The sequence below is a fragment of the Geotrypetes seraphini genome, chromosome 1 (genome assembly GCF_902459505.1).
Source record: "Geotrypetes seraphini chromosome 1, aGeoSer1.1, whole genome shotgun sequence".
Lineage (NCBI taxonomy): Eukaryota > Metazoa > Chordata > Amphibia > Gymnophiona > Dermophiidae > Geotrypetes > Geotrypetes seraphini.
In genome coordinates, this window is record NC_047084.1 from 526,153,227 (window position 1) to 526,181,013 (window position 27,787).

The 27,787-nt window shown below is 44.4% G+C and overlaps 1 protein-coding gene across 1 annotated transcript in view; it reads right to left on the reverse strand.

Annotated features, from left to right (window-relative positions):
- The window catches only part of SNX24 (sorting nexin 24), a 221,486-nt gene that overhangs the window by 2,433 nt on the left and 191,266 nt on the right, over positions 1-27,787 (reverse strand). The window contains exons 5-6 of the mRNA XM_033929009.1: positions 15,180-15,212; positions 13,734-13,798 (exon numbers count right to left, since the gene is read on the reverse strand). Of these exons, the coding sequence (XP_033784900.1) occupies positions 13,734-13,798; positions 15,180-15,212 (98 nt within the window). The remainder of the gene's footprint in view (positions 1-13,733; positions 13,799-15,179; positions 15,213-27,787) is intronic.

Below are 27,787 nucleotides of genomic sequence, written 5' to 3' on the forward strand. Positions count from 1 at the left end.
GAGATTACTTTAAATGATAAACATGGCAGAGAAAATTTTCTAATGTGACACAGTTGGATATTTCTCAGTGGTAAGCACTGACACATTCTACATTAACTTCTAGTGCAATAGGCACATTTTTTAACATGTGTATCTCTGATCACGAGATCCTCATTTACATTTTTCTGCTAGGCCTCCCATCACTCTGGGCTGTCCTCTAATTCCTCAGGTTTACTCTACACCCTTCATTTAATGCCCATGGTCGGTTTATGAAGCTAAAATTTCTGCCAGAGCAGCCATCTTGGATTTCCCAATTTTAAAATAAAAGCCTCTATCTGCCTTAAACCACCTCGATTTGGTTCTGAATTGATCTAGATGGAATCCTCAGGCCAGGATACCTAGGATTTGTGCCAGATTTGCTCTGGTTGGCTGGCTGAGGACCGTGTCCAATGTGGCACAAGAGGGGGGTGGTCGGGAGCTCTGGCTTAGCCTCCTCTTGTACCCCTGGGGATATAGGATTCCAGATGGCTTGAGTTCCAGGTAAAAAATCCTGACTGGAGCTGGGAAATAGTGAAAATGCATCCCCTGCATCTGCTTCTCTACACCAGATCGCACGATCAAGATACACAGCCCTAAGTGTTCAAGAATGATGTGCCTATTTTAACATAAACATAAATCAAATTCAAGACTGCATAACCTCACAGATCTATGTGGTTTACAAAAGACTAAAAAATATAACATTTGGAATAAGAATGAAATTAATTACCTAAGAACCTAGAAAACAAGTAGGTTTTCAAATGTCTCCTAAATTCCAGATAGGAAAATGAAATAGTAAGCAATTGCTTGAAGTCTTTATCCCAAATGGCAGCCTGATAAGAGAGCATACCGTTCATGATATCTTTTAAACTTGCAACCCCTTACAGATGGATAAACAAATATGGCATGAGTTTTACGAGATAATTTTTATGTAGAAGCTGAAAATAAATCCATTGAGTACAGTGGAGCTTGACTCATCAGGATTCTATAATAAATGCAACCCAATTTAAAGACAATATGTGCCTCAAGCAGTAGCCAATGTAATTCCCAAAACAACAGAGTAGCATGATCGTACTTATTCAGTCCAAATATAAGTCTACTCGAAAGGGTCCAGAGAAGAATGACAAAAATGGTTAAGGGACTGGGGGAGGTGCCATACAACGAGAAGCTAGTGAAACTGGGCCTCTTCTCCCTTGAAAGAAGACTGAGAGGGGACATGATCGAAATATTCAAGATATTGAAAGGAATTGACTTAGAAGAGACAAAGAGATTGTTCACCCTCTCAAAGGTGAAGAGAATGAGAGGGCACTCGCTAAAGTTAGAAGGGAAAAGATTCCGTACCAACGTAAGAAAGTTCTTCACCCAGAGAGTGGTGGAGGTCTGGAACGTTCTCCCAGAGGCTGTTATAGGGGAAATCACCCTTCAGGGATTCAAGACAAGGTTGGATAAGTTCCTACTGAAAAAGAATATACGCAAGTAAGACTAGATTCAAATAGGGCACTGGTCTTTGACCTAAGGGCTGCCATGTGAGTGGACTGCTGTGCATGATGGACCACTAGTCTGATCCAGCAGCGACATTCTTATGCAACTCGCAGCCTGGAGATAGTTTTTTTGACACCTGTCAAGTAAACAATATTACAGTAATCAAGGTGTCTCAGTACCTGTGATTGGACCAAAAGCTTAAATGCCGAGAAATCAAAGTATGCTCCAAGAGTTCGTAGTTTCCATAAAGTTTGGAAACTGTTACGTACAACTGAGTTAACTTGTTCTTGCATATCTTTCGTGCATCCCTTTTGCTCCTTGATCATCCAGTGGTTCCACAGATTCCCTCACAGATTTTCTGCTTCTGATGTACCTATGAGTTTTTGCTTCTTTAGCAAGTTTCTCTTCATATTCTTTTTTAGCTTTCTTTATCAGTGCTTTGCATCTAACTTGTCAGGGGAGTGGGGGGGGGGCAAGAGGGCTTGAGCTCCCTCTTGACCCGATCGTGTCGGGGAGTCGGCGGGGCAAGAGGGCTTGAGCTCCCTCTTGCCCCGATGTTGTCGGGAGGGGGGGGTGGGGTTGCGGTTTGACATGGCAGGAGGGCTTGGGCACCCTCCTGCCTGGATCGTTGTTTTTGACAGACACCGGTTACAGAATCCAGCTTTTAGGCGAAGGACTGGCTCCTCCTTCGCCTAAAAGCCCTTCTGTTGGACGTTTGTGGCCTAGGCGTGTTTTTGTTTCATTATGGCTAAAAAGTGTAGACGTGCTGTGGGGGTACTTGTAGACGTAGTGGAGATTGGGCGTTTAGGCATAGGCTGCACATTCTAATTGATAGAAAAATCTAAATGGAAAGATGGACTAAAGAGATATGATGTAGACCTTGCCGTTTATATATCTCTGGTATGTAATTTGGATACATAAATATCTCAGAAATTAAGTATTCCACAATTATTATACTTATGCCTCTACCATGATTCTAACACTGTAGAACAGAACTCTCACTAAAGCCAAGGATGTTTTTTCCTGAACAAGTAGACAGAGCCATAAAGGACACCCCTCATAATGACAAATTGGGCTAGATTTACTAACCTGCCTCTCTCTGTGGCCAATCCATAGCAGGCCGACCAATTCACGAAGGGAGAATATTCAAATGGGGCGATCGGAGGCACACCCCCATCCGACAACATGGATCGCTGTATAGCGATCCCGACGCTTGCGCAGACCCTCCGTGCCCGGCAGAGCTAAATTTTACTTTTTTAAACTTTTTTTTAAACTTTTTCGCGAGCCCATGGATTTAACCCGCTTTAAACCAGTGGGTTAAAGCCACAGGCTCACACTGCGGGGAAGGCGATCAGGGCACAATGCTGGAAAGTCAGGGGGAGAGAGTAGGAGAGTCGGGGCAGAAGCAGGGCGGCTATGGGGCAGACAGAGCTGGAAAGTGAGCAGGAGATCGGGGCAGAGAGCAAGTCGCGGCAGAGAGCCGGGGAGCCAGACAGAGAGTTGGGGGGAGGCAAAAAGCAGGTTTATTTCAGGGCTGCAGGGCTGGCAGGACAGTCGGAAAGGACGTGAGCAACTGGTCCCCAGGAGTCGCTTGTTGATCGACTAGCCCAGTCAGTGTTCAAGATTTTTGTTTAGTGAATCGGCATTCCTGCCTACTTTGCATGCTGTTTCCCCTCATTTGCATGCATGGATTGGAATCGGATCAGCACAGAGGTTAGTGAATCGGGTTGGAGGAAAATCAGGTCGCAAACCGATCGGTACACGATCAGTTTGCTTAGTGAATCTGGCCCATTGTTCATCGTTGTGTGCACATTTTATGTGGTAAAGTTCATGCTGTGTTTTGTTTTATGACCACTTTTGTGGGTGGTTGAGCAGGCTAGGCCTAAGCAGTCAATTTTAAGGTCCCTTTTCTTTAGTTGCCCCCCATGTGGCAAATTGGTATCTCTGAACTAGACTATTTTGTTATCCATGCAGGATAAATGTGCTACCAGTAAGGGTATTGGGATTTGAGATACTGCCTTTCTGTGGTACAACCAAAGTGGTTGTATTACTGCATATGCAGGCACTTTTTCTGTCCCTAGTGGGCTCATAATCTAAGTATTATACCTGGGGCAATAGAGGATTAAGTGACTTGCCCGCTGCACTAACCACTTCTCCACTTCCTGGTCTGCTGCTGTCTAGTCTGGGACAAATAGCCTACATGGATGTGGATTATAGTGAGAGATTTAGGCATTTCAATTCCTGGTCTATCCACCCAAGGCTCACACTATAGAATAATAGCTGCAGCATAGTTACATTGCATTACATTAGTGATTTTTATTCCGCCATTATTTATTTATTTATTTAGATTTTTATCCCGTCCTCCCAGTAGCTCAGAACGGTCTACAAGTAAACATTCACAATGGAGTGAATTGGACATACAAGATTATACAGTAGATTTAAATACTTGGACATACCAGACTGTGCAGCAGTTTAAATACAGGGACTATACAGCAAATTAAGAACAGTAGTTTAAATATAAGTAGTTAGTTTAGATACAAGTTATTTGAGTATAGGCTGAGAGTGGACTATACAGAAATTATAGTTCTTAAATTATCATAATGTGGGAAAAGTTGTCCACACCTCAGTGGGCCTATGTCTGTTGTCTCCAGAGGACAGCAGTAAATTCTCTTGATATTAGAAGATAAAGTCCAATGACTTCAGAGCATTAGAACTATCTGTACTCTTGTGTAAAAAAATAAAAACTAGTCAACCAGCTACACAGACTTTGATTTCCCGATGTTATCACAGACTCTATTTCTGAAGCTTAAAGAAGAACAAATAAACGTCCTCCGCGCTTCATTAAAGTTCATTCTGTAAGATCAGTAGCTACATCATTTGAAGAAAAGGCTCAAGAATCAGCAGAAGGAATACATAAGGCAACAGTCTGGAGTTCAATACAACGTTCACCAGACATTTGCAAAAATCAATAAATGGTATTCAGCCAAGGAAAAGTTGTCAGAAGAATAGTCCAAGATACAGTTGCTCTCACTTAAGGTGATGCTTTTTATTTTTTTTAAGTACTCACATGACAGACTGGTAGGCAGTGTAATACGAAAATGAATTCTATGTTAGTCTGACAATTCCATTTTCTTTTAAATTGGCACAATCTAGATCACCAGAGGAGCATTCCACAATACTGACGTTCAAATATATTGAAATTAGAAGGAAATAGTCTTATGAGGCCTGGTCTTGACGACTGAATAGTTTTTTTAATGCTCAAGCATAAACTGCATCATGGGTGGAAGTAGGGGACTTAATTGCCAAAACTCAGATCATATAATAGTGGTGAGAGATTTGATCTTTTTTTAAGATGGTTACAATATGTGCCCTGTGGTTAAAACTGATGTATAATTTAATAGAAAAAGGTAAAGCTAGTTTCAAAAGGAGAAAATTTGTGTCTTTAGTCTGGATGGAAGTTAGTATCCCTGGTAATGAGATAATACTGAATTAGTGAAAACACTCAGGCCCAGATTTTATTTTTTTTATGGCAATGAAGATGCTTTATTCACAAATAAAACCGTAAACAGCCATGTTTTGGCAGATGCCTGCATCAGGAACATTACACAAAGGGTTTGAGGACAAGGAGAGATTACGTCTCAGACTCAGATCTCAAAAACACTCTTAAAAATGGTCTGGTTGATTTAATGTCCAATATTCTCACAAAAGTAGCGTTATAAATCAACTAATGGAATTCTTTCTCTCTTGCACTCCATGAATGTGAGTGGATTGGGGCAGCATACATAAGAAGGAATTTCTCACAGTTGGAGCCCTACTACTGCTACCTCATTTAGGCCTCCTTTTATCAAGCCACATTAAGGTTTTATGTCGCCGGCTGCTGCGGTAAAAAATCCGACGCTCATAGAATTCCTTTTTTTCCCTGTTATTGTTCTTTTTTTAACAGGCTCAGATTTTCAAAACTTTAACGCCGTTGTAAACTGTTTTCCGATGATTTAGCCTGCATACATTTTAGTGGTGGATTATCTCTGTCTTTAGCAAGGTTTCTAGCAGTCTCCGATAATGATATGCAAATGGGCTCTTCAATATTGAGATGAGCCCTCTGGTGGATTCTTAAAAAAATGCTGAGCCATTTTCTATATGCGGCGTCAGGATTTAACTACAAAAATAAGCGACTGTTCTAGGGGTGCTGGTACAGTGACTGCACTGTTTTAAACCCCGGTATGGCAGTGTCAGAGATCACTAAAAAGCAGTGTTGTAATGGAGCGGGAGCGATGCTCATTCTCTCCCCTTGCATCACAACACCTTCCCCCTGCAGCAGGACAGATGCCGTTTCTCTCCCGCTGCCAACCAACAACCCCCCCCCCCCTTGCAGCAGGAGAGATGCCCAATCTCTCCTGCCACATACAACCTCCCCTGCAATGGCAGTGACTCCCCTTTGCAGCAGGAGAGATGCCATTTCTCTCCCTCTGCCAACCAACAACCCCCCCCTGCAGCGGGAAAGATGTCCACTCTTTCCCACTGCCAAACAAAACCACTGTCCGCCCCCTCCCCATGCCCCATGCCCACTCTCTCCCACTGCTATACGACACCCCCCTCTGCCTCCGATGCCCACCCTTTGTCTGACTTGAGGGACGTGGATTCCCTCAACCCAGCTTCCATCGGATGCACTGGGAAGGGGCTTAAGGCTCTGATTGGTCCGGACACCTAAGGCCCCTCTTATGTGAGCTATTGGTCCTCAGAAAGGCATGAGCAAGTCCTATAGCAGTTATAACTAATATGCTTTGTAGTTCAATGCTTTTGTTAAAATTATAAATATATTTAATTTATGCTGTAGCAATGAGCCAGTCACATATAACAAATTGTTGAAGCAGATTTGTGTGTGTCTAGATCTTGGACTGAGGAGAGGAAAGGAATCTGGTGAGGGCAGGAGGTTAAGATCATATAGGCCCCCTTTTACAAAGCCATGCTGGTGAGTGTTACATGGCAAATACTCTGACGCCTATTCAATTCCTATGGGCATCGAAACTTTTACAATGTTGGGTCATAAAGTCGTTCTTCCATAGTAACAGATAAGGTTGTCCTTTAACTAATTTTATTTAAAATTAGCACCTATTTTTGTTTATAAGAATGATAATAACCATTTCTTTAATGTATGCTTTGCATCTTTCCCATACGGTTCTTGGAGACTATACAAACAGTCCATGTTTCAGCAAAAAAATTTCTTGAATGTTGTTATTGATTTTACTTTTCCCAGAAAGGTTTATTAATGTCCCTTGCATTTGGCTTCCATCTTGAAGACCATTACATTGCTTTTTTAGTTTTGTAAAATAGTTTTGCTCAATGTCTATTAGCCCTGCTCACTGCTTCACAATGCTCAGGACAGAAAGGACTGATGACACTGGAACTCATGGCACACAAACTATATTGACTAAAACTTGTATCGCTTTCATCGTTCTGAGGAAAGGGATGTTACCAGTGGTGTGCCTCAAGGTTCTGTTCTTGGGCCTGTTCTTTTTAACATTTTTATAAACGATACTGCTGCAGGGGCTGCCAGGTAAGATTTGCCTCTTTGCGGATGATACCAAACTCTGCAATAGAGTAGACACATCGGATGGTGTGAATAACACGAAGAAAGACCTAGAGAAGCTTGAAGAATGGTCTGAAATTTGGCAGCTAAAATTTGATGCTAAGAAATGCAAGGTCATGCATTTGGGCTGCAAAAACCCAAAGGAACGGTACAGTTTAGGGGTGAAGAACTTATGTGTACAACAGAACAGCGGGACTTGGGTGTAATGGTATGTGATGATCTCCTGAAGAAGCTCCACGCAGTGAAACGGGGACACTCCGTCGAGCACTCTAGTACCATCATAAAATACAGCAAGAAGTCTGTATGATCAGCTGTACATAAAGCTGGATGGGGAAAACAAAGCTAAGTATAATACTTAAATAGAAGGCTTGTTTTTCCTCTAGAAATGGTTATTAAGGTCACTATTTTGGAAGACAAATCAATTTATCGAACACAAACAAACTTTTATTGAAATTAATTATTAACTTTATTTTATTTTTAGCATTTATATACCACTTATAACCTAAGTGGTGTACATTGAGGTACTTAAGCATTTTCCCTATCTGTTCTGGCAGGCTCACACTCTATCTAATGTACCTGGGGCAATGGGGGATCAAGTGACTTGCCCAGAAAAATTTGTTCATAAAAAAATACCAAAAAAACCCATACATAAAAAGAAAAAATAAATGAAAGGGGAATTTAAAGGGACCAATGATAGCTTGCATTAAAGCTATACTGATAAGACTAGTTTAAAGTCATAGGTTTAACTAGTTCTAAATTCATAGGTTTAACGTGGATAAGTGTAAGGTGAGGCATGTTGGTAATAAAAATCTTATACATGAATACATGATGTCTGGTGCAGAATTTGGAGAGACCCCCCCCCAGGAAAGAGACTTCGGAGTACTGGTCGACATGTTAATGAAGCCGTACGCATACTGTGTGGTAGCGGCGAAAAGGGCGAACAGAATGCTGTGAATGATTAAGAAGGGGACCACGAACAGATCGGAGAAGGTTATCATGCCGCTGTACAGGGCCATGGTACACCCTCACCTGGAATACTGCATCCAGTACTGGTTGCCGTACATGAAGAAGGACACGGTACTACTTGAAAGGGTCCAGAGAAGAGCGACTAAAATGGTTAAGGGGCTGGAGGAGTTGGGGAACAGTGAGAGATTAGAAAAACTGGGCCTCTTCTCCCTTGAAAAGAGAAGACTGAGAGGGGATATGATAGAAACATTCAAGATAATGAAGAGAATAGACTTAGTAAATAGAGACATGTTGTTCATCCTCTCCAAGAGAGAATGAGAGAGCACTCTCTAAAGTTAAAAGGAGATCGATTCCGTGCAAACGTAAGGAAGTTCTTCACCCAGAGAGTAGTGGAAAACTGGAACGCTCTTCCAGAGGCTGTCATAGGGGAAAATACCCTCCATGGATTCAAGATAAAGTTAGACAAGTTCCTGATGAACCAGAACGTACTCAGGTAAAGCTAGTCTCAGTTAGGACACTGGTCTTTGACCAAAGGGCCCCCGCGTGAGCGGACTGCTGGGCTCAATGGACCATTGGTCTGACCCAGCAGCGGCAATTCTTATGTTCTTATAGCTGCAAGCACTTGAGGTAACCTTTCCCCATAAAGCACAATTACTTACCGTAACAGGTGTTATCCAGGAACAAACGGGCAGATAGTCTCACTGATGGGTGACGTCACCGACGGCGCCCCGGTACGGACCACTTTAAGTGCATTGCCACATTAAGAACTTTAGAAAGTTTACAATGGCCCATACCACACATGCGCGAGTGCCTTCCCATCCAACGTAGGCGCACGGTCTCTCAGTTAAGATATGCCAGCTAAGAAGCCAACCCAGGGAGGTGGGTGGGTTGTGAGAATATCTGCCAGCTGTTCCTGTTACAGTAAGTAACTTTGCTTTATCCCAGGACAAGTAGGCAGCGTATTCTCACTGATGGGTGACCTCCAAGCTAACAGAATGGGGTGGTGGGAGAGTTGTCCTTTAGGAAAATAAATTTTGTAATACAGATTGGCCGAAGTGCCCATCCCTTCTCTGCCAGGAGGAACAGAAGTGTAAACACTGGCCCCTGCAGATTTTTAAAGAGAGGACTCCACCAGGAGAGACTCATGAGGGAGCAGAGGCTTGTCTAAGCCAGGAATTGAAACCACTCTATAGAGGGAATCAAGTTTACAAGGAGCCCCAGGAACATTCAAAGGAGTTTCAAGATTTTTATAAAAAGTCTCTCTTAGACTATCATGAAGAGGGAGCTTAAGAAACTCCTTAGGTGGCTGCTCATATTCTAATGCAGGGGTGCCCACACTTTTTGGGCTTTTGAGCTACTTTTAAAATGACCAAGTCAAAATGATCTACCAACAATAAAATTTTAAAAAAACACAAAGCACACTGTACGCATAGAAAATGTTAATTATCATTCCTATTCCAGGGTTTTTCAAAGAGGTCAAAGCAGATGACTCTATGCACTGTCACCTCAGTAACAACCATACAAAAATAGACAAATATACCCCCTCCCTTTTTACTAAACCATGATAGTAGTTTTTACCGCAGGGAGCTGCGCTGAATGCCCAGCGCTGCTCTCGACGCTCACAGGCTCCCTGTGCTAAAAACCGCTATTGCGGTTTAGTAAAAGGGGACCAGTGTAAAATATAGGCAGCAGATATAAATTCAGACACATTTTGATCACTAAATTTAAAATCAAATCATTTTTCCTACCTTGTTGACTGGTGATTTCATGAGTCTTAGGTTGCACTTTCTTCTTATGACTGTGCATTCAATCTTTCTTCCCTTCTTTCAGCCTGTAGGCTTCCTCTCCTCCAGACCTCATTCCCTCCCCCAACTTTTTCTTCCTCTCTCCCTGCCCTTTCTTTCTCTCTGCCTCCCTTTCTTTTTTTTCTGTTTCTCTTCTTTCCTTCTGTCTCCCTGCCTGCTCTTTTTCTTTCTTTCTCCCTGCCCTCCCCCAAGCCACTGCCACTGCCATCGGGGACCAGGACCCAAACTGCCATCAGGGACCAGGACCCAAACCGCCACCAATAACAGGCCCGAAAGCTGACGCCAATAACAGGCCCGAAAGCCGACGCTGCCCCAACCTCTCCCTGCTTCGGCCGACCAGCATCGCGATCGAGCTGTTGGGGGAAATGCCGGGTCCTGCCTTCACGGAAACAGAAAGTAGGCAGGACCCGGCAGCAAGAAGAGGAAATGCTTCACTAACGTGTCTCCCGCCTTAGCCCGTAGCGAACGCTTGCTTCAGGGCTCTTAACATGTGTGTGCCGGCTTCCCTTCTCCCCCCCCCCGGACATAATTTCCGGTTTCGGAGGGAAAAGAAGAGAAGCCGGCACGCACACTTTAGAGCCCGGAGCATAAGTTCGCTACGGGCTGAAATCTCCAATCCGGTTTTTTTTAAATGTTCAGCAGCGGCGGCAGCAGCTAAAAGGCCCTAGGGAGAACACCGAGGAAGGCTGATCGGCCCGGTAGATCAGGATGGCAACACTAGTCTATCACGGAGCCCGGGATGGGCTCCGCGATTGACTCACGTTGCCTTCCTGAGCTACCGGTCGATCGCGATCGACGTATTGGGCACCCCTGTTCTAATGCATCCAAAAATGCTTTAGATTTCTTTGAATCAGCCTCTAGAGGGATAGAAAGAGCCTCTGACATTTCCCTCAAAAATTTGAAAAAAGATGTCTGTTCTGGTTTTGGAACAGGCTCTTGAGAAGAAGGATCTTCATTAGAAGAGACCTCATCATCAGTCAAAATAGGCTCTTCAGAATCTTCCCAGAGATCCGAGTTCCGTGTTGGTGGAAGACGACGTTGAGAACTGGGTGTCAATGGCTCAACATGTTTCATCTTCTTCAGTGATTTCCCCGATTTGACCGACATCATCTTGGGAGATGTGTGTGAAGAACGATGTCGAGCTGCATCTGACATCAAACCTTGAACCAATCCCCCGGCACCGAAGAAAGCTTTCGTTCTGGTGCCGAGGCAGTAGACACTGGTTCTGTAAAAGTCGATGTCGACAATAAAGGCTCAGACCGTACCGGCACCGCAAGGATTGGTGCCGGCAACAAAGGGTCAGACCGAACCGGTGCCACAAGGGTCGATGCCGGTTGCAAAGACTCAGACTGGACTGGCACTGGAGGAGTCAGTGTCACCATGACAGGGAGTAAGAGTTGCAATTGCTCCCGTAACTGGACTTGCAGCACTGCTTCAATTCGCTGCTCAAGAATCTGGTACCTCTGGCTTTTTCGCTGGTACCTTTGGTGCCACTCTGCGCTCCGGAGATGAGAAGGCCGATGACAAGGCACTCACCTCGATCGGAGCTGAGCATTTCTTAGAGCGCCTTGAGGTCTGCAGGACTTGATTCACTGCTTAAGTGACCTGAGGGCCTGAAGGAGTGGGGGGAAGGCTTCTTATCTGGCTTACCCACTGTCTGCGACACCGAGGTAGATTCCAGCAACGTCGAATGATGTGACGCTGACTTCGGTGTGGATTCTGACGCCGGAGTTGGTGCCGAATCTCCCTCCATACCAGACCCGAAAAGTAAATGCTGTTGGATTTGACAATTCTTGAGGGTCCGCTTTTGAAGTGAAGAGCAATGGGTGCAGGATTCAACCCTGTGGTCTGGCCCCAAACACTGGCGGTACCAGCGATGCGGGTCAGTGAGAGAAATAGGGCGAGCACACCATTCACACGTTTTAAAACCCATTTGCGGACGTGACATGGATGGAAAAATGGCCATGGCAAAATCAAAAGTCGAGGCTTGAGGCGTGGAACAGGCCCCGCCGGGTCGGGACCGCGAAAGAGAAAAAGTAAATTTTTTTTTTTTTTTTAAACTTTAAACTAAAAGAAAACGAAAACAAAAGCTGACAAAAAAGTCAGAAACAAAGCCGCGTGAGTGTGAAGGCAGCGTAAAAATATCAACCACATTGACAAGCGACTTCTTAGCTCCGCGGAAACTAAGAAACTGAGGGACCACACGCCTACGTCGGGCGGGAAGATACATGCGCATGTGCGGTGCGGGCCATCGCAAACTTTCTAAAGTTCTTAAAGTGGCAATGCACTTAAAGTGGTCCGTACCGGGGCTCCGTCGGTGACGTCACCCATCAGTGAGAATAGGCTGCCTGCTTGTCCTGGGATAAAGGGGAGATACATGAGGATGATATAAGGACACTTGGGGGGGTAATGCTGGATAGAGGAGGGAATATACAAATACAGAGGGGCGATATTAGAAATGGTGAAAATAGGAACACAGAAGGGAGATGGTTTGTGCGGATGGGATCAAATGGTTTACGGGGACGAGGACAGCTCATGGGGATGGGGGACCAAGCTTGCGGGGACGTGACGGGGATGGGGACGAGCTCACGGGGATAGGGCAGAGACAGGGACAAATTTTTTTCCCCTTGTCATTCTCTAGTTCAAATCCCACTGACACCCGTGATGGGGAATGGTGCACGGTCCTGGAAATTTGGAAGCTATAGTGGGACGAGGCTAAATCAAACCCCAGATTCAGAAGGGGGGAACCATTACCCAGACACTGGTACCCCAAATTCAGAATCAACTGGAAGCCTTTGATTTGAAGTAAGACATTGGCCAAGCCCTAAATAGGAAAATGCAGACTTTTTGTCTCAGTGGACCCTGATGTGATAGGCACTCACCCAGGCTTGGGTGAGCTGAGGGGGAGGGTATGTAAAGGAGTATATAGAACATTGTCATTCCCCTTGCTGGACAATTCCTCATAGAGTCACAACAATTGTAGGAAAGAAGAGCCATCCTCATGAAAAGGGGAGGGGAAGATAAAAACAAACCAGAAGCAGCTCTGAGGAACATAATAGGCAGGGCTAGAGAGAGAGAGAGAAAGGAAGCACAGAGGAAGATATCAGAGGGGATTCTGGCTGGAGGTTCAAGGAGTGGGAGGGGGGTCAGGAGAGCATCCAGTGGTAGGAGGAAGTGGCATCCCTCCTGTTTTTTTGTGGAGGAAGAGGGGATAGTAGGGGACGGTTGGGTGGCGGGGGTCGGTGGTGTGAAGGGTCTAGGACTGGGTGGGGCATGGCACAGAAGTATTTGACCAGGCAGGAGGGAATAAGCATCCCTCCTGCCACTTTCGCTTCCGGGGTGGGGGGGGAGGGGTGCAGTTCAGGTTGGTGTTGGTGTCATTGGGAAGGGCCATCAGCATGGGGGGCTTTTTTCTTTTGTTTTAATCAGGCAGATTATGCTTATGTAACACATGCACAAAACCTGTGCCATTAAAAAAACAGAAGAAGCCCATCAACAGGAGGCTGCATTAATAGAGTTAGCACACAGTATTAATAAATGACCACAAGATGAAAAGCCCAAAATAGGCCATGAAGTTTTATTTAAAACTATGGTCATTTAGGAACAATAAGCAAACTGATGGAAAAAATGAGTACCAGCTGTGTGCTTTCACAGATTAGGTAAAGGATACAGTACAGGGAAGAATTTTAAGCCTCTTCAACAGAACTGACCCTAAATAAGATTCAAGTTCCCTTTGTACAAAAGCTCCTGCTTTAATAAGTGGATTACCATAATTTAGCCTAGCATCACTTTGGAAGTCCCATATTACTAATAATGTGGTTTATGTGGTGACGAGTCAGACCAGTAAAGAGCTGTTAACAGATGACAGGTTTGATTACCGTTGGCTGTAGGCAAGACGTATGGATCCCTTAGGAACAGCAGTACAGGCTGGTGGGACAGCTTGCTGGAAAGGTCAAAAACAGGAATGTAAGCAGACAGTTAACAGAATAAAACAAACCCCTATAAAGTAGCTTTGACAAAGAACATGAGAGCGATTTAATGTTTTGCAGTTATATCAACACATTTACTCTTGGCTCCCCATGTTAATTTTGTAGGTTATGACCACAGGCCTGTGGGTGTGTCACAAAGCTTAGGCATGTTTGGGGACGAAGAGGATAGGGAAGGTTTTACAAAAAGATGGAACCAATTTATTTTTACTGGTTTATGTCTATGCTTATAGCTTATTTGCATATACGCAAGAAAAATTCATTTTTCAGACTTACTAACTTTCTTATATACTAATACTATAACTGCCTTCACATTGAATCTCAACTTAATAAGATATATTGCTCATTGAGAGCATATAATCAACCAAGCAACCCCTGCATATCGTAACTAATTATCTCAGGCTTCTTGTCTCAGATATCTGCATTTTCTTAAACCAATCCCCCCATAAAAATTACCATGTGCAGCAATAACTTGTAAAATACTTAGATGACATTTAATTTGTGGGGCTACTATGGTGATTCGGGTGGGCTGGGGTGGGCCCCAAAGTGAACTCCACTAATACGGAAGTATAGTACAGGAGAACCAAATCCACAAACTCAAAAATTCAAGGAGTGGAAATGTCCTTTATAGATTGGTGGCTCAATCTATTTCATAAATGTCCTTTAATTCATCCCAAAACTCAATGACTCCACATGTACATGTTTTGGCTGAAATGGCAGGAGCCAAAAGGTATCCTGGGCGTTCAGAGTTTTTTGGGTTTTTTTTCTTTTCAACTCCGAACGCCCAGGATACCTTTTGGTTCCTGCCACTTCTGTCAGAAGTTTCAACATTGTATCAGCGCTTTGGAAATTTGCACACTAGTGGATGTATCTATTACATTACCTTGAAGACTCCTGAAGCAGGCCATTTCGGCCGAAACGTGTACATGTCAAGTCGTTGAGTTTTTGGATGAACTAAAGGACATTTATGAAATAGATTGAGCCACCAATCTATAAAGGACATTTCCCCTCCTTGTTTTGCTTCACTAATACGGAACATGAGGATGTTGCTGGCCAGACTTCCTGTAAACAACGGGATGGTTGGATAGGCTGAAGTGAGCTTGGACGGCAACTTCAGCATATGGAACCTAGGACAATACCAGACTTTACAGTCTACGGCCCAGAAGTATCAGAGAAGAGACAAGTTAATCAAATCATGTCTTTTTTAAAATGAGCATCACTAATGGGCAGACTGGATGGACCGTTCAGGTCTTTATCTGCCGTCATTTACTCTGTTACTATGTTACACCAAATGTTAAATTTCTATATCTGTGATTAGACATAGCCCATGAGTCTCACCTTGATTCTTCCAACTCTGTTTCATCAAAGGAACTGACGACCAATTTAAAGGAATAAACAAAAAACAAAAAAAAAAAGAAGAAGAATTTGCTTTAAAGTTAAAATGACAAGAAAATATACTTCTATGTAATACTACTACATATCACAACCTCTAGTAGCAACTCTGTTTCACTTAAACGTGCTGCTACCAAGTCAGGGTTTCTGAAATCATTGAATAAATCTTTCATTTGCCTTGGAAGGATCATGTCAGGAAAAGTGTCTCAAATTATGTCAGATGGAATGGAATCCAAACCACCCCATCCCCCCTCAAACAAATAAATAAAAATCAGGGCACACATCATTTAAAAACCAAAATGCCAGTCCTGTAATTTAATGCTATTTAAAATATTGTTTGTGGAAAGGAGAGACCTTCATAACATACAAGCTGTGCATCCAGCTATCAGTAACCTAGCTAAGATACATAGTATACTGCACTGATATTTAACAGAAAGTTATAGCATGTTTTAAAAGTGTTGTGAAATGTTATTGGCATGTTATGCAAGTATCTGAACCTGATTGATGGTTTCTGAGAATCTCTCCACAATTGTTTGAATAAGCCTCTTTTGGTTTTGATTTTTTTATTGCTGATTTCCCTAGGATCTGCTTACTTATGTTTACCTGTTTTTATTTTGTTTTATAATATTACTAGTCTTTAAGCCCGTTACATTAACGGGTGCTAGAATCCCTCTCCCTAACTGTCTCTCCATGGCCCTCTTCTGTCTTCCCCCCCCTCCCCGAGCAAAGCTGTCTGCCCCAGCACACCTCCCCGCCAAAGTAGCCCCCTTTCCCTCTCCCTATCTCTCCATGGCCCCTTCTGTCTCCTCCCAGAGCAAAGCTGTCCCCAGCACACCTCCCCCCCAAAGCAACCCCCTTTCCCTCTCCCTATCCATGGCCCCTTCTGTCTTCCCCAGCACACCCCTCCCCCCAAAGCAGCCCCCTTTCCCTTTCCCTCTCCCCCTGGCTCCCGGTATTGATCCCCTTTTTACCCTCCCCTCCATCCCGGCGTCTTCTGGCCTGCTCCTCTTCAAAGCAGCCTGCGATCTTGGTGGCCGGCTTTAGCGAACCTCGCAGGCTGCTCTCCAACTCGGTAGCATGTTCCCTCTGACGCGATCCTGTGCGTCAGAGGGAGCGTGCTACTGAGGTTGGAGATCGGCCTGCGAGGTTCTTTAAAGCCGGCCACGATCGCAGGCTGCTCTGAAGAGGATCGGCGGCGGCGGCGGCGAGTGAGGTGACACGGCGAGGACGCGGGCAGGCAGCGAGTGAGAGGCAGCGGTGAGTGAGGGCAGGCGGTGACGCGCCGAGGCAGGGAGAGAGCACAGTCGCGCGCCTTCAGCCCCTGCATGCGCCGCGAGGTTGGAATGTTGCCACAGAAGCACACCTCACGGCGCCACGCCGCACGAATTTTCGAACACGCATGCGCGCGCTAGCATTTTATTATATATGATGATGTACGTAATACTATGTAAACCGTTTAGACCTTAAACAGTATAGAAATTCTTAAACTAAATAAATAAAATATCTGCTAAGCTACAAACACTATAATGCTGCAATGTACATAATACTAGCACATAGATGCATAAGTGTACCCATGAAAGTGTTGGCGAGGTGTCTAAGTGCAATTATGTAAGTGCATGCATAAATAGCATGGCATGGAAAGGCTGGGACTCTTCTCTCTGGAAAAAAGGAGGCTCAGGGGAGATATGATAGAGACCTTCAAGATCATGAGGGGCATAGAGAGGGTGGATAGGGACAGATTCTTCAGGCTGAAGGGGACAACAGGTACGAGGGGGCATTCGGAGAAACTGAAGGGAGATAGGTTCAAAACAAATGCAAGGAAGTTTTTTTTCTCACAAAGGGTCGTGGACACTTGGAATGCGCTACCGGAAGAAGTGATCAGGCAGAGTACGGTACAGGGATTCAAACAGGGATTGGACGGATTTCTGAGGGATAAAGGGATCGTGGGATACTGAGGGAGGAGCTGGGATGTAACACAAGTATAGAAAGCTAACCAGGTAATAAGTATAGAAACCCAACCAGGTCGTGCATGTGCAAGACCGGAGGGTTAGGACTTCGATGGGAAGATAGGACTTCAATGAGAAACCAAGGTGGCAATGGAGCCCCTTCTGGTGATTCAGACAGGTCGTGACCTGTTTGGGCCGCCGCGGGAGCGGACTGCTGGGCAGGATGGACCTATGGTCTGACCCGGCGGAGGCACTGCTTATATTCTTATGTTCTTATGGAAACGTGAGGGGCTTGTATGCATGGGTGGGGATCAGAATACTGTAAGTTACCCATATCCCTGCTGCATCTACTCAACTGCAGTTAGACCAAGGGCTCCTTTTACAAAGGCACGCTAGCGGTTTTTTCAGCTAGCACGTGCTAATCTTGCGCGTGCGCCAAAAATGCTAGCGCACCTTAGTAAAAGGAGCCCCAAGTCTATGGCTGGTGTAACTTCAGGCTGATAATAGGCCTACACATTAGTATCCTGTAACAGAGTCTGAGTGCCCAGATGCTTGTATAAAACAGGTTCTCAATGTGTAGCATCAAAAAAGCCTAATAGAAGGGGCTCACTTATAGAACTGTTCCCTATATAGTGTTAAGAACATAAGAATTGTCCTACTAGGTCAGACCAATAGACCATCTAGCCCAGTATCCTGTTTCCAACAGTGGCCAATCCAGGTCCCAAATACCTAGCTAGATCCCAAGTAGTAAAACTGATTTTAGGCTGTTTACCCTAGGAATTTCACTAGATTCAAATAATGGCCTATGGGCTTCTCTTTTAGGAAATTATCCATGTCTTTTTTAAACCCTGCTAAGCTGATTTCACCAAATTCTCAGAGTTTAAATACACATTGGGTGAGGAAATATTTTCTCTGGTTTGTTTTAAATCTACTACTTAGTTGCTTCATCACATGCCCTCTAGTCCTAATATTTTCGGAAAGGGTGAACAAGCGATTTACATCTACCCTTTCCACTCCACTCAGTATTTTATAAACCTCAACCATACACATGACTTGAATCAAGTACATATATTTGGAGAGAACCTATGATTAAAAATTATATCCAGCCTTTGACAGCTGAATGCACAGCTGTATATATGGTTTGGGTGTTATTTATGAAGGTCTCTTCACACAAAATATTTTGAGCAGCATTCAATTACAGGAGATGGCATGGAATGGCACTTGATCTGTTCCTGCAGTAGCTGACATCTCAGTGGACCTCTATCATCTGATCCATCGTCTCTTGTTATCAGTGAACCTTAGCTACAAGGACTACAGGGACCTGACGGACTACACCTAACAAAGAGAGGCAAGAAAGTTTTTGGACATCGACTAGCACGCCTACTTCGGAAGGCTTTAAACTAGGTAAGTTGGGGGAGGGTTCATACATACATACATACCAGAGCAGCAAAGATCCGCCCTGGGGAATCAAGTAAAACCCACACCTCTGAGCCTAAGGTAAGTGCCCATAGTATACACAAAAAAACAGGAGTCACACTAACAGGGATAGGCATCTCATCACAAATTTGGAGAGCAATGTATGTTAATGCACACAGTAGAGAATGACACGGGGAAAAAATCTGTCCCCGTCACCGCCCCGTCACCGGCCCACCATCCTCTGCACCGCTCCGTCACCGCCGTTCCCTTCACCGCCCCGTCACCGTCACCGCCATCCCTTTCACCGCCCCGTCACCGCCACTGCCATCCCATTCACCGCCCCGTCCCCGCTGCATCCATATAAGCCTTAGTACTGTAATATTTAGCTTATTCCTTTCTTATAAATCAAAGTTCCTGCTGCTGAACTAGAGAAAGAGATGTTCAGCTGGCAGGGCTTTGTTTATAAATTTTTATCAACACAACTAATATACTATTTTATCCTAAAGCAAAAAATAAATAAATAAATATAATTTTTTTTTCTACCTTTGTTGTCTGGTTTCTGCTTTCCACATCTTCTCATTGAATTCCTTCCATCCACTGTGTGTCTTCTCTCTGCGTCTTCCATTTGCTGTTACTGTGCCTCTCCCTTAACCCCCCCCCCCCAATTGGTCTAGCACCCATCTTCTTCCCTCCGCTCCCGCATAGTCTGGCATCTGTCTTCTTCCCACTCTGTCTTCCACATTTCCCTTGGGGGTCTGTTCCTCTCCACCCTCCTTCAATGTCTGTTCTATTCCTTTCCACCACCACCCTTCCCTCCCTCCTTTACCATCTGTTCCTTTCTACTACCCTTCAGCTCCTCTCGCGTGGCCTATCTACCTTCCTTCCTCTTATTTTCATGGCACGTTACAATGTAATTTGTGCAAGCCACTGGAGCCTGCAAGCTCGGTCCCTGTCCCATCCCCACAAACCATCTCGCTTCTGTGCTCCTATTTTCTCCATTTCTAATATCTCCCCTATGTATCTGTCATTGCCCCCCCTGTGTCCATATACCATCCCCATGGCATGTCCCCTTTATGTCTCTGTCCCTATGCCCCATGCACATAATTTCCCCTCTTTCTGTTACCTTCCTGTGTCCAGATTTCCCCTATCTTCCTCTTCCATACCAGTGTGTCTCTTCTTTTCAACCCCATCTAGCTTTTTTCCCTCTTTCTTCCCCCCCCCCCCCCTGCTTCTAGCATCTGGCTCACCTGCCAGTCCTTCCCTTTCTTTCCTGCTGTGGGTTTTTCTTTCCGACTTCATCCCCTTGGCCCAGAATCCTTTTCCCTTTCACTCCCTCCTTCCAATTTGAGCCGGGAACACTAGCGATTGCACGGTCCCCGCAGCCACTACCTGCCTGCCCAATCGATCCTAGTGTTTAGCCAGCTCTCTCCCTTCTCCTCACCTTAGTTTATAGGTTTTCTTTTTCGGCGACCTGCACGCTTTCCCAAAGAGCCGCGCACGCGCGGCTGCTCAGTGTTCAATCTTCTGCTCTGCTGCAACTTCCTGTTTCCGGTTGCGTCAGAGCAGAAGATCGAAACTGAGCAGCAGCGGGTGCGCGGCTCTCTGATAGCGTGCGGGTCGCCGAAAAAGAAAATCTACAAACTAAGGTGAGGAGAAGGGAGAGAGCTGGCTAAACACTAGAATCGATTGGGCAGGCGGGTGTGAGCTGCGGGGACCGCGCGATCCTTCATGCCTCACTGCGGGGACAAGACCATTCACCGCCCCGCGGGCGGTGAATGGCCTTGTCCCCGTCGCCGCAGCGACTGCTAGTTTTCTTCCCCGTTTTCGGCGGGTGACCCGCGGCTAAAATGCGGTGGCCGCGGGTAAACCACCACCGTGTCATTCTCTAACACACAGCTTGGGCAACAAAATCCTGGAACTAGAAACAGAGATAAGGAAAGCTGACCTTGACATAGTAGCGATATCCGAGACCTGGTTCACGGACTCGCATGGGTGGGATATGGTTATACCAGGCTACAATCTACTTCGTCGGGACAGAGAGGGCAAATTAGGAGGGGGGGTAGCACTATACACTAAGGATAATATCAAAACTACCAGGATCACAGAGGTTAGATACACAGGGGAATCACTTTGGGTAAACCTGGCCAGAGGGAATGAAAAATGCCTTTACCTCGGTGTGGTATACAGGCCTCCGAGACAACAGGAAGACAAAGACAAGGAATTGATTGAGGACATAGAGAACATCACTTTGCGTGGTGACACAGTACTGTTAGGGGACTTCAACATGCCAGACGCAGACTGGAACACCCTCTCCGCGACTACGAGTGGTAGCAGAAGAATATTAACCTCCATTAAGGGTACACAACTCAAACAAATGGTATTAGAGCCCACCAGGGAAAAGGCAATACTGGACCTGGTACTCACAAATGGAGACAGTGTCTCGGAAGTATCAGTGTGAGACACGCTGGCTTCCAGTGACCACAACATGGTATGGCTCAACCTCAGGAAAGGATTCTCTAAATCAAACACAGCAACGAGGGTCCTCAACTTTAGGGGCGCAGATTTCGACCACATGAGAGACTTTGTCCATCAGGAGCTGCAAAACCATGCAGAAACTGACAATCCGGAAACTATGTGGTCAAATCTAAAATCCATCCTGAACGAAGCATCTAGCCGCTATATAAATACAGTAAGCAAACGCCGGAGAAACAAAAACCACAATGGTTCAGCAAGGAAATTTCGGACCTCATTAAAAAGAAAAAAGAAGCATTTATCACCTACAAACATCTTGGGAAAAGGGAGGCAAAAGAAGACTATCTGGCCAGATCTAAGGCTGTCAAAAAGGCAGTCAGGGAAGCCAAACTTCGAACAGAGGAAGATCTAGCAAGGAATATTAAAAAAGGGGACAAATCCTTCTTCAGGTACATTAGCGACAGGAAGAGAAACAAAGATGGGATAGTACGCCTTAGGCAATCAGACGGAAACTACGCAGAATCTGATAATACCAAGGCAGAACTGCTAAACGAATACTTCTGCTCAGAATTCACCTGTGAAGCACCGGGAGCTGGTCCACAACTACAGATAAGAGACAGCCAAAATGACCTGTTTCATGATTACGAGTTTACACCCAGTAGCGTCTACCACGAACTTTCAAGATTCAAAGTAGACAAAGCCATGGGACCTGACAATCTACACCCCAGGGTACTCAGAGAGCTGAGTGAAGTTCTGGCTGAACCACTATCCGTGCTCTTCAATCTTTCCATGCGCACAGGAAAAGTACCCCTAGACTGGAAAACAGCTAACGTAATTCCACTCCACAAAAAGGGCTGCAGAACAGAGACAGAAAATTACAGACCGGTGAGTCTTACATCCATAGTGTGCAAACTCATGGAAACACTGATCAAACAGAAACTCGACAAAATTCTAGACGAAGAAAATTTACGTGATCCACACCAACACGGATTTACCAGGGGAAGGTCTTGCCAATCAAATCTGATTGACTTCTTTGACTGGGTGACCAGTCATCTGGATGCCGGGGAGTCCCTGGATGTGATATATTTGGACTTCAGCAAAGCTTTTGATAGCGTCCCACACCGCAGGCTGTTGAACAAACTAAAATCGATGGGATTAGGGGATACATTCACTACATGGGTAAAGGATTGGCTAGATGGTAGGCTTCAAAGGGTGATGGTAAATGGTACCCCCTCCAAAACGTCAGCAGTGACGAGTGGAGTACCTTAGGGCTCCGTCTTAGGGCCGATTCTATTCAATTTATTCATAGGAGATTTGACCCAAGGGCTTAGAGGAAAAGTATCACTGTTTGCAGACGACGCCAAACTATGCAACATAGTAGGCAAAAGCAGTGTTCCGGACTTTATGACGCAGGACCTACGGCAGCTGGAACAGTGGTCATCAACTTGGCAGCTAGGCTTCAATGCTAAAAAATGTAAAGTAATGCACCTAGGCAAAAAAAATCCACACAGAACTTACACACTAAATGGTGAAACCTTGTCCAGGACCACGGTGGAACGTGATTTAGGAGTGATCATTAGCGATGATATGAAGGCTGCCAATCAGGTGGAGAAGGCTTCATCCAGGGCAAGACAAATGATGGGCTGCATCCGTAGGGGTTTTGTCAGCAGAAAACCTGAAGTCATAATGCCACTATACAGATCCATGGTGAGACCTCATCTCGAGTATTGTGTTCAATTCTGGAGACCACACTATCGGAAAGATGTGTTGAGAATTGAGTCAGTTCAGCGAATGGCTACCAGGATGGTCTTGGGGCTCAGGGATCTCACGTATGAAGAAAGGCTAAAGAAACTGCGGATGTACTCACTGGAGGAGCGAAGAGAGAGGGGGGACATGATTGAGACCTTTAAGTATATCACGGGGCGTATAGAGGTGAAAGATGATATCTTCAGTCTTACAGGGCCCTCAGTAACCAGAGGACACTCGCTGAAAATCAGGGGAGGGAAATTTCAAGGTGATGCTAGGAAGTACTTCTTCACCGAAAGGGTGGTCGATCATTGGAACGAGCTGCCTCAGCAGGTGATTGAGGCCAACAACGTGTCAGATTTTAAGAGAAAATGGGATATTCACGTGGGATCTATAGGGGAGTAAAAGTCAGGGAGTGGGTCATTGGTATGGGCAGACTCGATGGGCTATGGCCCTTTTCTGCCGTCAATTTCTATGTTTCTATGGTTGGATGCTTCTGTTCTCTTGTCTTCATAGTTTCTTTAGATCTTGATTCTGCTGTTTTTCTTTATCATATACATTGTACTGTTACCTGTTACATTTGTAAACGCTTTAATCACTATGTTATGTTTTGGTTGTGACAATTGTTTATACTTTTCATTAAAAAAAAGAAAGACCTGGCGAAGCTTGAAGAATAGTCTGAAATTTGGCAGCTAAAATGTAAGGCTAAGAAATGCAAGGTCAGGTATTTAGCCTACAAAACTCTAAGGGAACTGTACAGTTTAGGGGGTGAAGAACTTATGTGCACGACAGAAGAGTAGGATTTGGGTGTAATTGTATGTGATGATTTTAAAGTGGCCAAACAGGTTGAAAAGGTGACGGCGAAAGCTAGAAGGATGCTAGGGTGCATAGGAAGAGGTATGGCCAATTGGAAAAAGGAAGTATTGATGCCCCTGTATAAGACTCTAGTGAGACCTCATTTAGAATATTGTGTACAATTCTGGAGGCCACACCTTCAAAAAGATATAAAAAGGATAGAATCAGTCCAGAGGAAAGCTACTAAAATGGTGTGTGGTCTTCGCCATAAGGCATATGGGGACAGACTTAAAGATCTCAAGCTGTATACTTTGGAGGAAAGGCGGGATAAGGGAGATATGATAAGACATTTAAATACCTACATAATATAAATGTACATGAGTCAAGTCTCTCATTTGAAAGGAAACTCTGCAATGAGAGGGCATAGGATGAAGTTAAGAGGCAACAGGCTCCAGAGTAATCTAAGGAAATACTATTTTACAGAAAGGGTGGTAGATGCATGGAACAGTTTCCCAGAAGAGGTGGTAGAGACAGCGACTGTGTCTGAATTCAAGAGGGCCTGGGATAGGCATGTGGGATCTTTCTGAGAGAAAGAGATAATGGTTACTGTGGATGGGCAGACTAGTTTCTGAATCCCTGGTCCATAATCTCTGCCTCAAATTGAAATCCTGCAACTGTACCTTGGATCCATTCCCCGCCTACCTTTACGAGAACACACCCCCTCAGGCCATCTCATCTCTTACCATTCTCATAAATTCCGCCCTCCATTCGGGTCTATTCTCCCCATATCTCCTTAACCCCACTAATGAAAAAACCTGATCTAGACCCCTCCACACCATCCAGCTATCGTCCAATAGCAAACATTCCTCTCCTTACTAAGATGCTAGAATCCATCATATCCACTCAACTATCTTCCTACCTTGAAAAATTCACCATTCTTCTATCCTACCAATACGGCTTCCATCCCAACTTCAGCACCGAATCCCTTCTGACCTCCTTAATCTCAAAAGTTCAACAGCTTCATTCTCGCAACAAGTTCGCCGTCCTTCTTCAATTCGATCTCTCTGCAGCTTTTGATGTCGTCCATCATGATATCCTAATTTACCAACTCACCGAGATAGGCATTAACTCCACAGTCCTTGACTGGTTCTCGAAGTTCTTACGCTCCCGCCCCTACACAGTCAACATGAAGGGCACTTCTTCCTCCCCCTGGAACCCGATATGTGGTGTCCCACAAGGCTCACCTCTCTCTCCTATCCTCTTCAAAATTTACAAGTCCTCCCTTAAACTCCTCCATCTCTCCCCACTTGAAACACTTTACACTTACGCAGATGACATCTTTGTTCTTCTCGAGACCGACCAGAACCTCACCAATCTCTCTGCGAACATATCCTCATGTATATTGAACCTTCAATCCTGGGCCCACACTATGCAGATGAAACTGAACGAATCCAAAACAAAACTTCTCTGACTCGGCCCAAAACTGGACCAACTGCCCACCTCCATCCCACTGTCCTCTGGCCCCACCCTGCATCTTGAATACTCAAGTAAAATTCTGGGAGTCATCATTGACTCTACACTTTCCATCAACGATCACCTCAACTCCCTAATAAAAAAATGTTTCTTCAGCCTTCACATGCTAAAGAAAGTGAGAACCTGTTTCCATCAAAAACACTTTGCCGTCCTTGTCCAATCCACCATCCTTTCCAGACTGGACTATTGCAACTCTATCTACCTAAGCCTAACAAAGAAAAACCTTCAAAGACTCCAGCGGATTCAAAATGCCGCTGCTAAGCTTATCTTCGCAAAAAGCAGATTCAACCACGTCTCATCACTTTTGTCCAAGCTCCACTGGCTCCCGATAATCTCCAGAGTCCACTTCAAATGTGCCTGCCTTACTTTCAAGATCCTACACGGCATTCTCCCCGCTTTTATTCCTCTTTCTTGGAATTCCTCTAACCCCAATTCCACCAGATCTACCCAAAAACTGAAACTTTCCTTTCCCTCTCGAAAAGGTGTTTCCCTTGTAGGAAAACTAGGTTCCTCCCTCCTTTTCAGAATCACTGAGCTCTGGAACAATCTTACCTCCCCTCTTAGGAATCTGAGCTCCCTCTAAATCTTCCGTAAACATCTGAAAACCTGGTTATTTTCAAAAATGTAACTCTACCTCTCTCTGGTTACTCTGTCCTAAATTTTCTCTTCATTTTGTCTCTTCCTTTCACTGGAGTTCCTTTCTACCCTAACCCTTGTTAACCGTGTCAAGCTTTGCGAATGTAGAGATGATGCGGTATACAAACCCAAGGTTTAGTTTAGTTTAGTTTAGTTTAGATGGGCAATTTGGCCTTTATCTGTCATCATGTTTTTATATTCCAGAAAAACATTAGTAACAGTGGTCATGTTTGGTACTAGTATATTTAAATGAAATATCAATCTGTTTCACTTGTAAGGAATTACTTGCTAATGTAGAAAATTACCATGTAGATCTGAAAGTTTTAAAGATTAAAATGTTTCAGAGAAATGAAGAGGATTTTAAGAAAGGCAATGTTTTTTTTTTTTTAAGTTCAATAAAGTTTTATTATTTCAAAAAGATACAAGGGTAACATTGTACAAGAACAATATAGAAAAAATACATACAGAAGTGCAAAAAGGACCATCAAAGTTCAAGCGTACAGTAGGGCATCCGCCAGTATAAGAATACAAATATAGAAAGGCATGAATTGTCTACATAAATGAGAATACCCCTATGTATGAAGGAGACATCTAGTCAGATAGGAGATGATACAGAAACATCCAATAATAAATTCCAAGTGCGTTCAAAAGAGCGCAATGCCTTATTTTTAAGGGCCGCAGCACGTTCATATTTGGCAATAACACAAACTTTATTCCACCACATAGAGTAAGTCACCAATGAAACATTTTTCCAGTTTTGCAATATTAATTTGATAGCTAATTGTAATAACAGAGTGAAAAGTTTCGAGTCACCAGGGCTCAGAGCAGTGAAAAGTTGGTGAGATCCAAGGATGACAATGGCAGGAGTGAGAGAATCAGTAATGTTAAACAACTCAGACATATATTTCCAAATAGATTGCCAAAAGGGAGTAATCAGTGGGCAATAGAAAAGCTGATGCAAAAAGGTACCAGTGTCCTTGGTACAAGACCAACATTGTCCAGATTCGCTATTTTTAAAATGTGACAATTTATGGGGAGTCCATATAGCCCTGTGCAATACAAAATAAAGAGACTATTTTAATGATGAAGAGCAGGAATTCCGGGTTAAAGAAAACCATATCAATTTCCAAGAGTCCAATAATGGAGGAATTTGTAGATCAAATTCCCAGGTGTACTCAGTGCCATTTGGGCAGCTTTGAAGTTCATTTTGTAGCCACTTATACCAGCGATATGCATAACCCTTGGAAATGTGCAAGGAGGAGATCAGAGTAAGCAAGCTCGGTGTGTCACTAGAGAAGTGAGACTGTCGAATGGCAGATGATAGGCAATGTATCAGTTGGATCCAGTGAAAGTGTTGGTTGGCGTGAAGACCATAGCGAAGTTGTAGCTGATTAAAGGTCAGCCAAGAGTTATCCTTTTTCAAGTACTGAACCGTCAAAATGCTTCTGCTCAGCCATTCAGACCAACAAACTGGTTCATTCTGTATTTTAAAAGCAACATTATTCCAAAGAGGCGCAGACATGGTAAGTGACCAAGGGAGAGGTAAGAACTTCTCCACCAGCCCAATAGCAGTTTTTGCACTGAGTAGTATGGGATTAGCAGTCTTGGAAATATGTTGAAACGGTCTAAGATGAAGAGGTTGGAGAGATGAGCGAGTCATTTCCCAGGACAACCATGTTGGTACATAAGCATCAGAGGATGGCAGGAACCAAAGAGAAGATTGTTGCATGATGAAAGCTATGTGGTATTTGTGAAAATCAGGGAAGTTAACACCCCCACATTCCTTGCTGGCTTTGAGCTTATGCATTGCAATTCTGGGAGGTTTAGACCCCCACAAAAACGCAGAGAGAGATTTTTCACCAGTGGAGTAAAAAGAGAGAGGAAATAGTATTGGGATCATGTTCAAAAAGTAGTTTATCTTGGGAGCGATCATCATCTTTATAGTGCTCAATCTTCCCCACCAGGTAAGGCGCAGAGGCGTCCAACGTGACGGAAGATCTTTAATAAGAG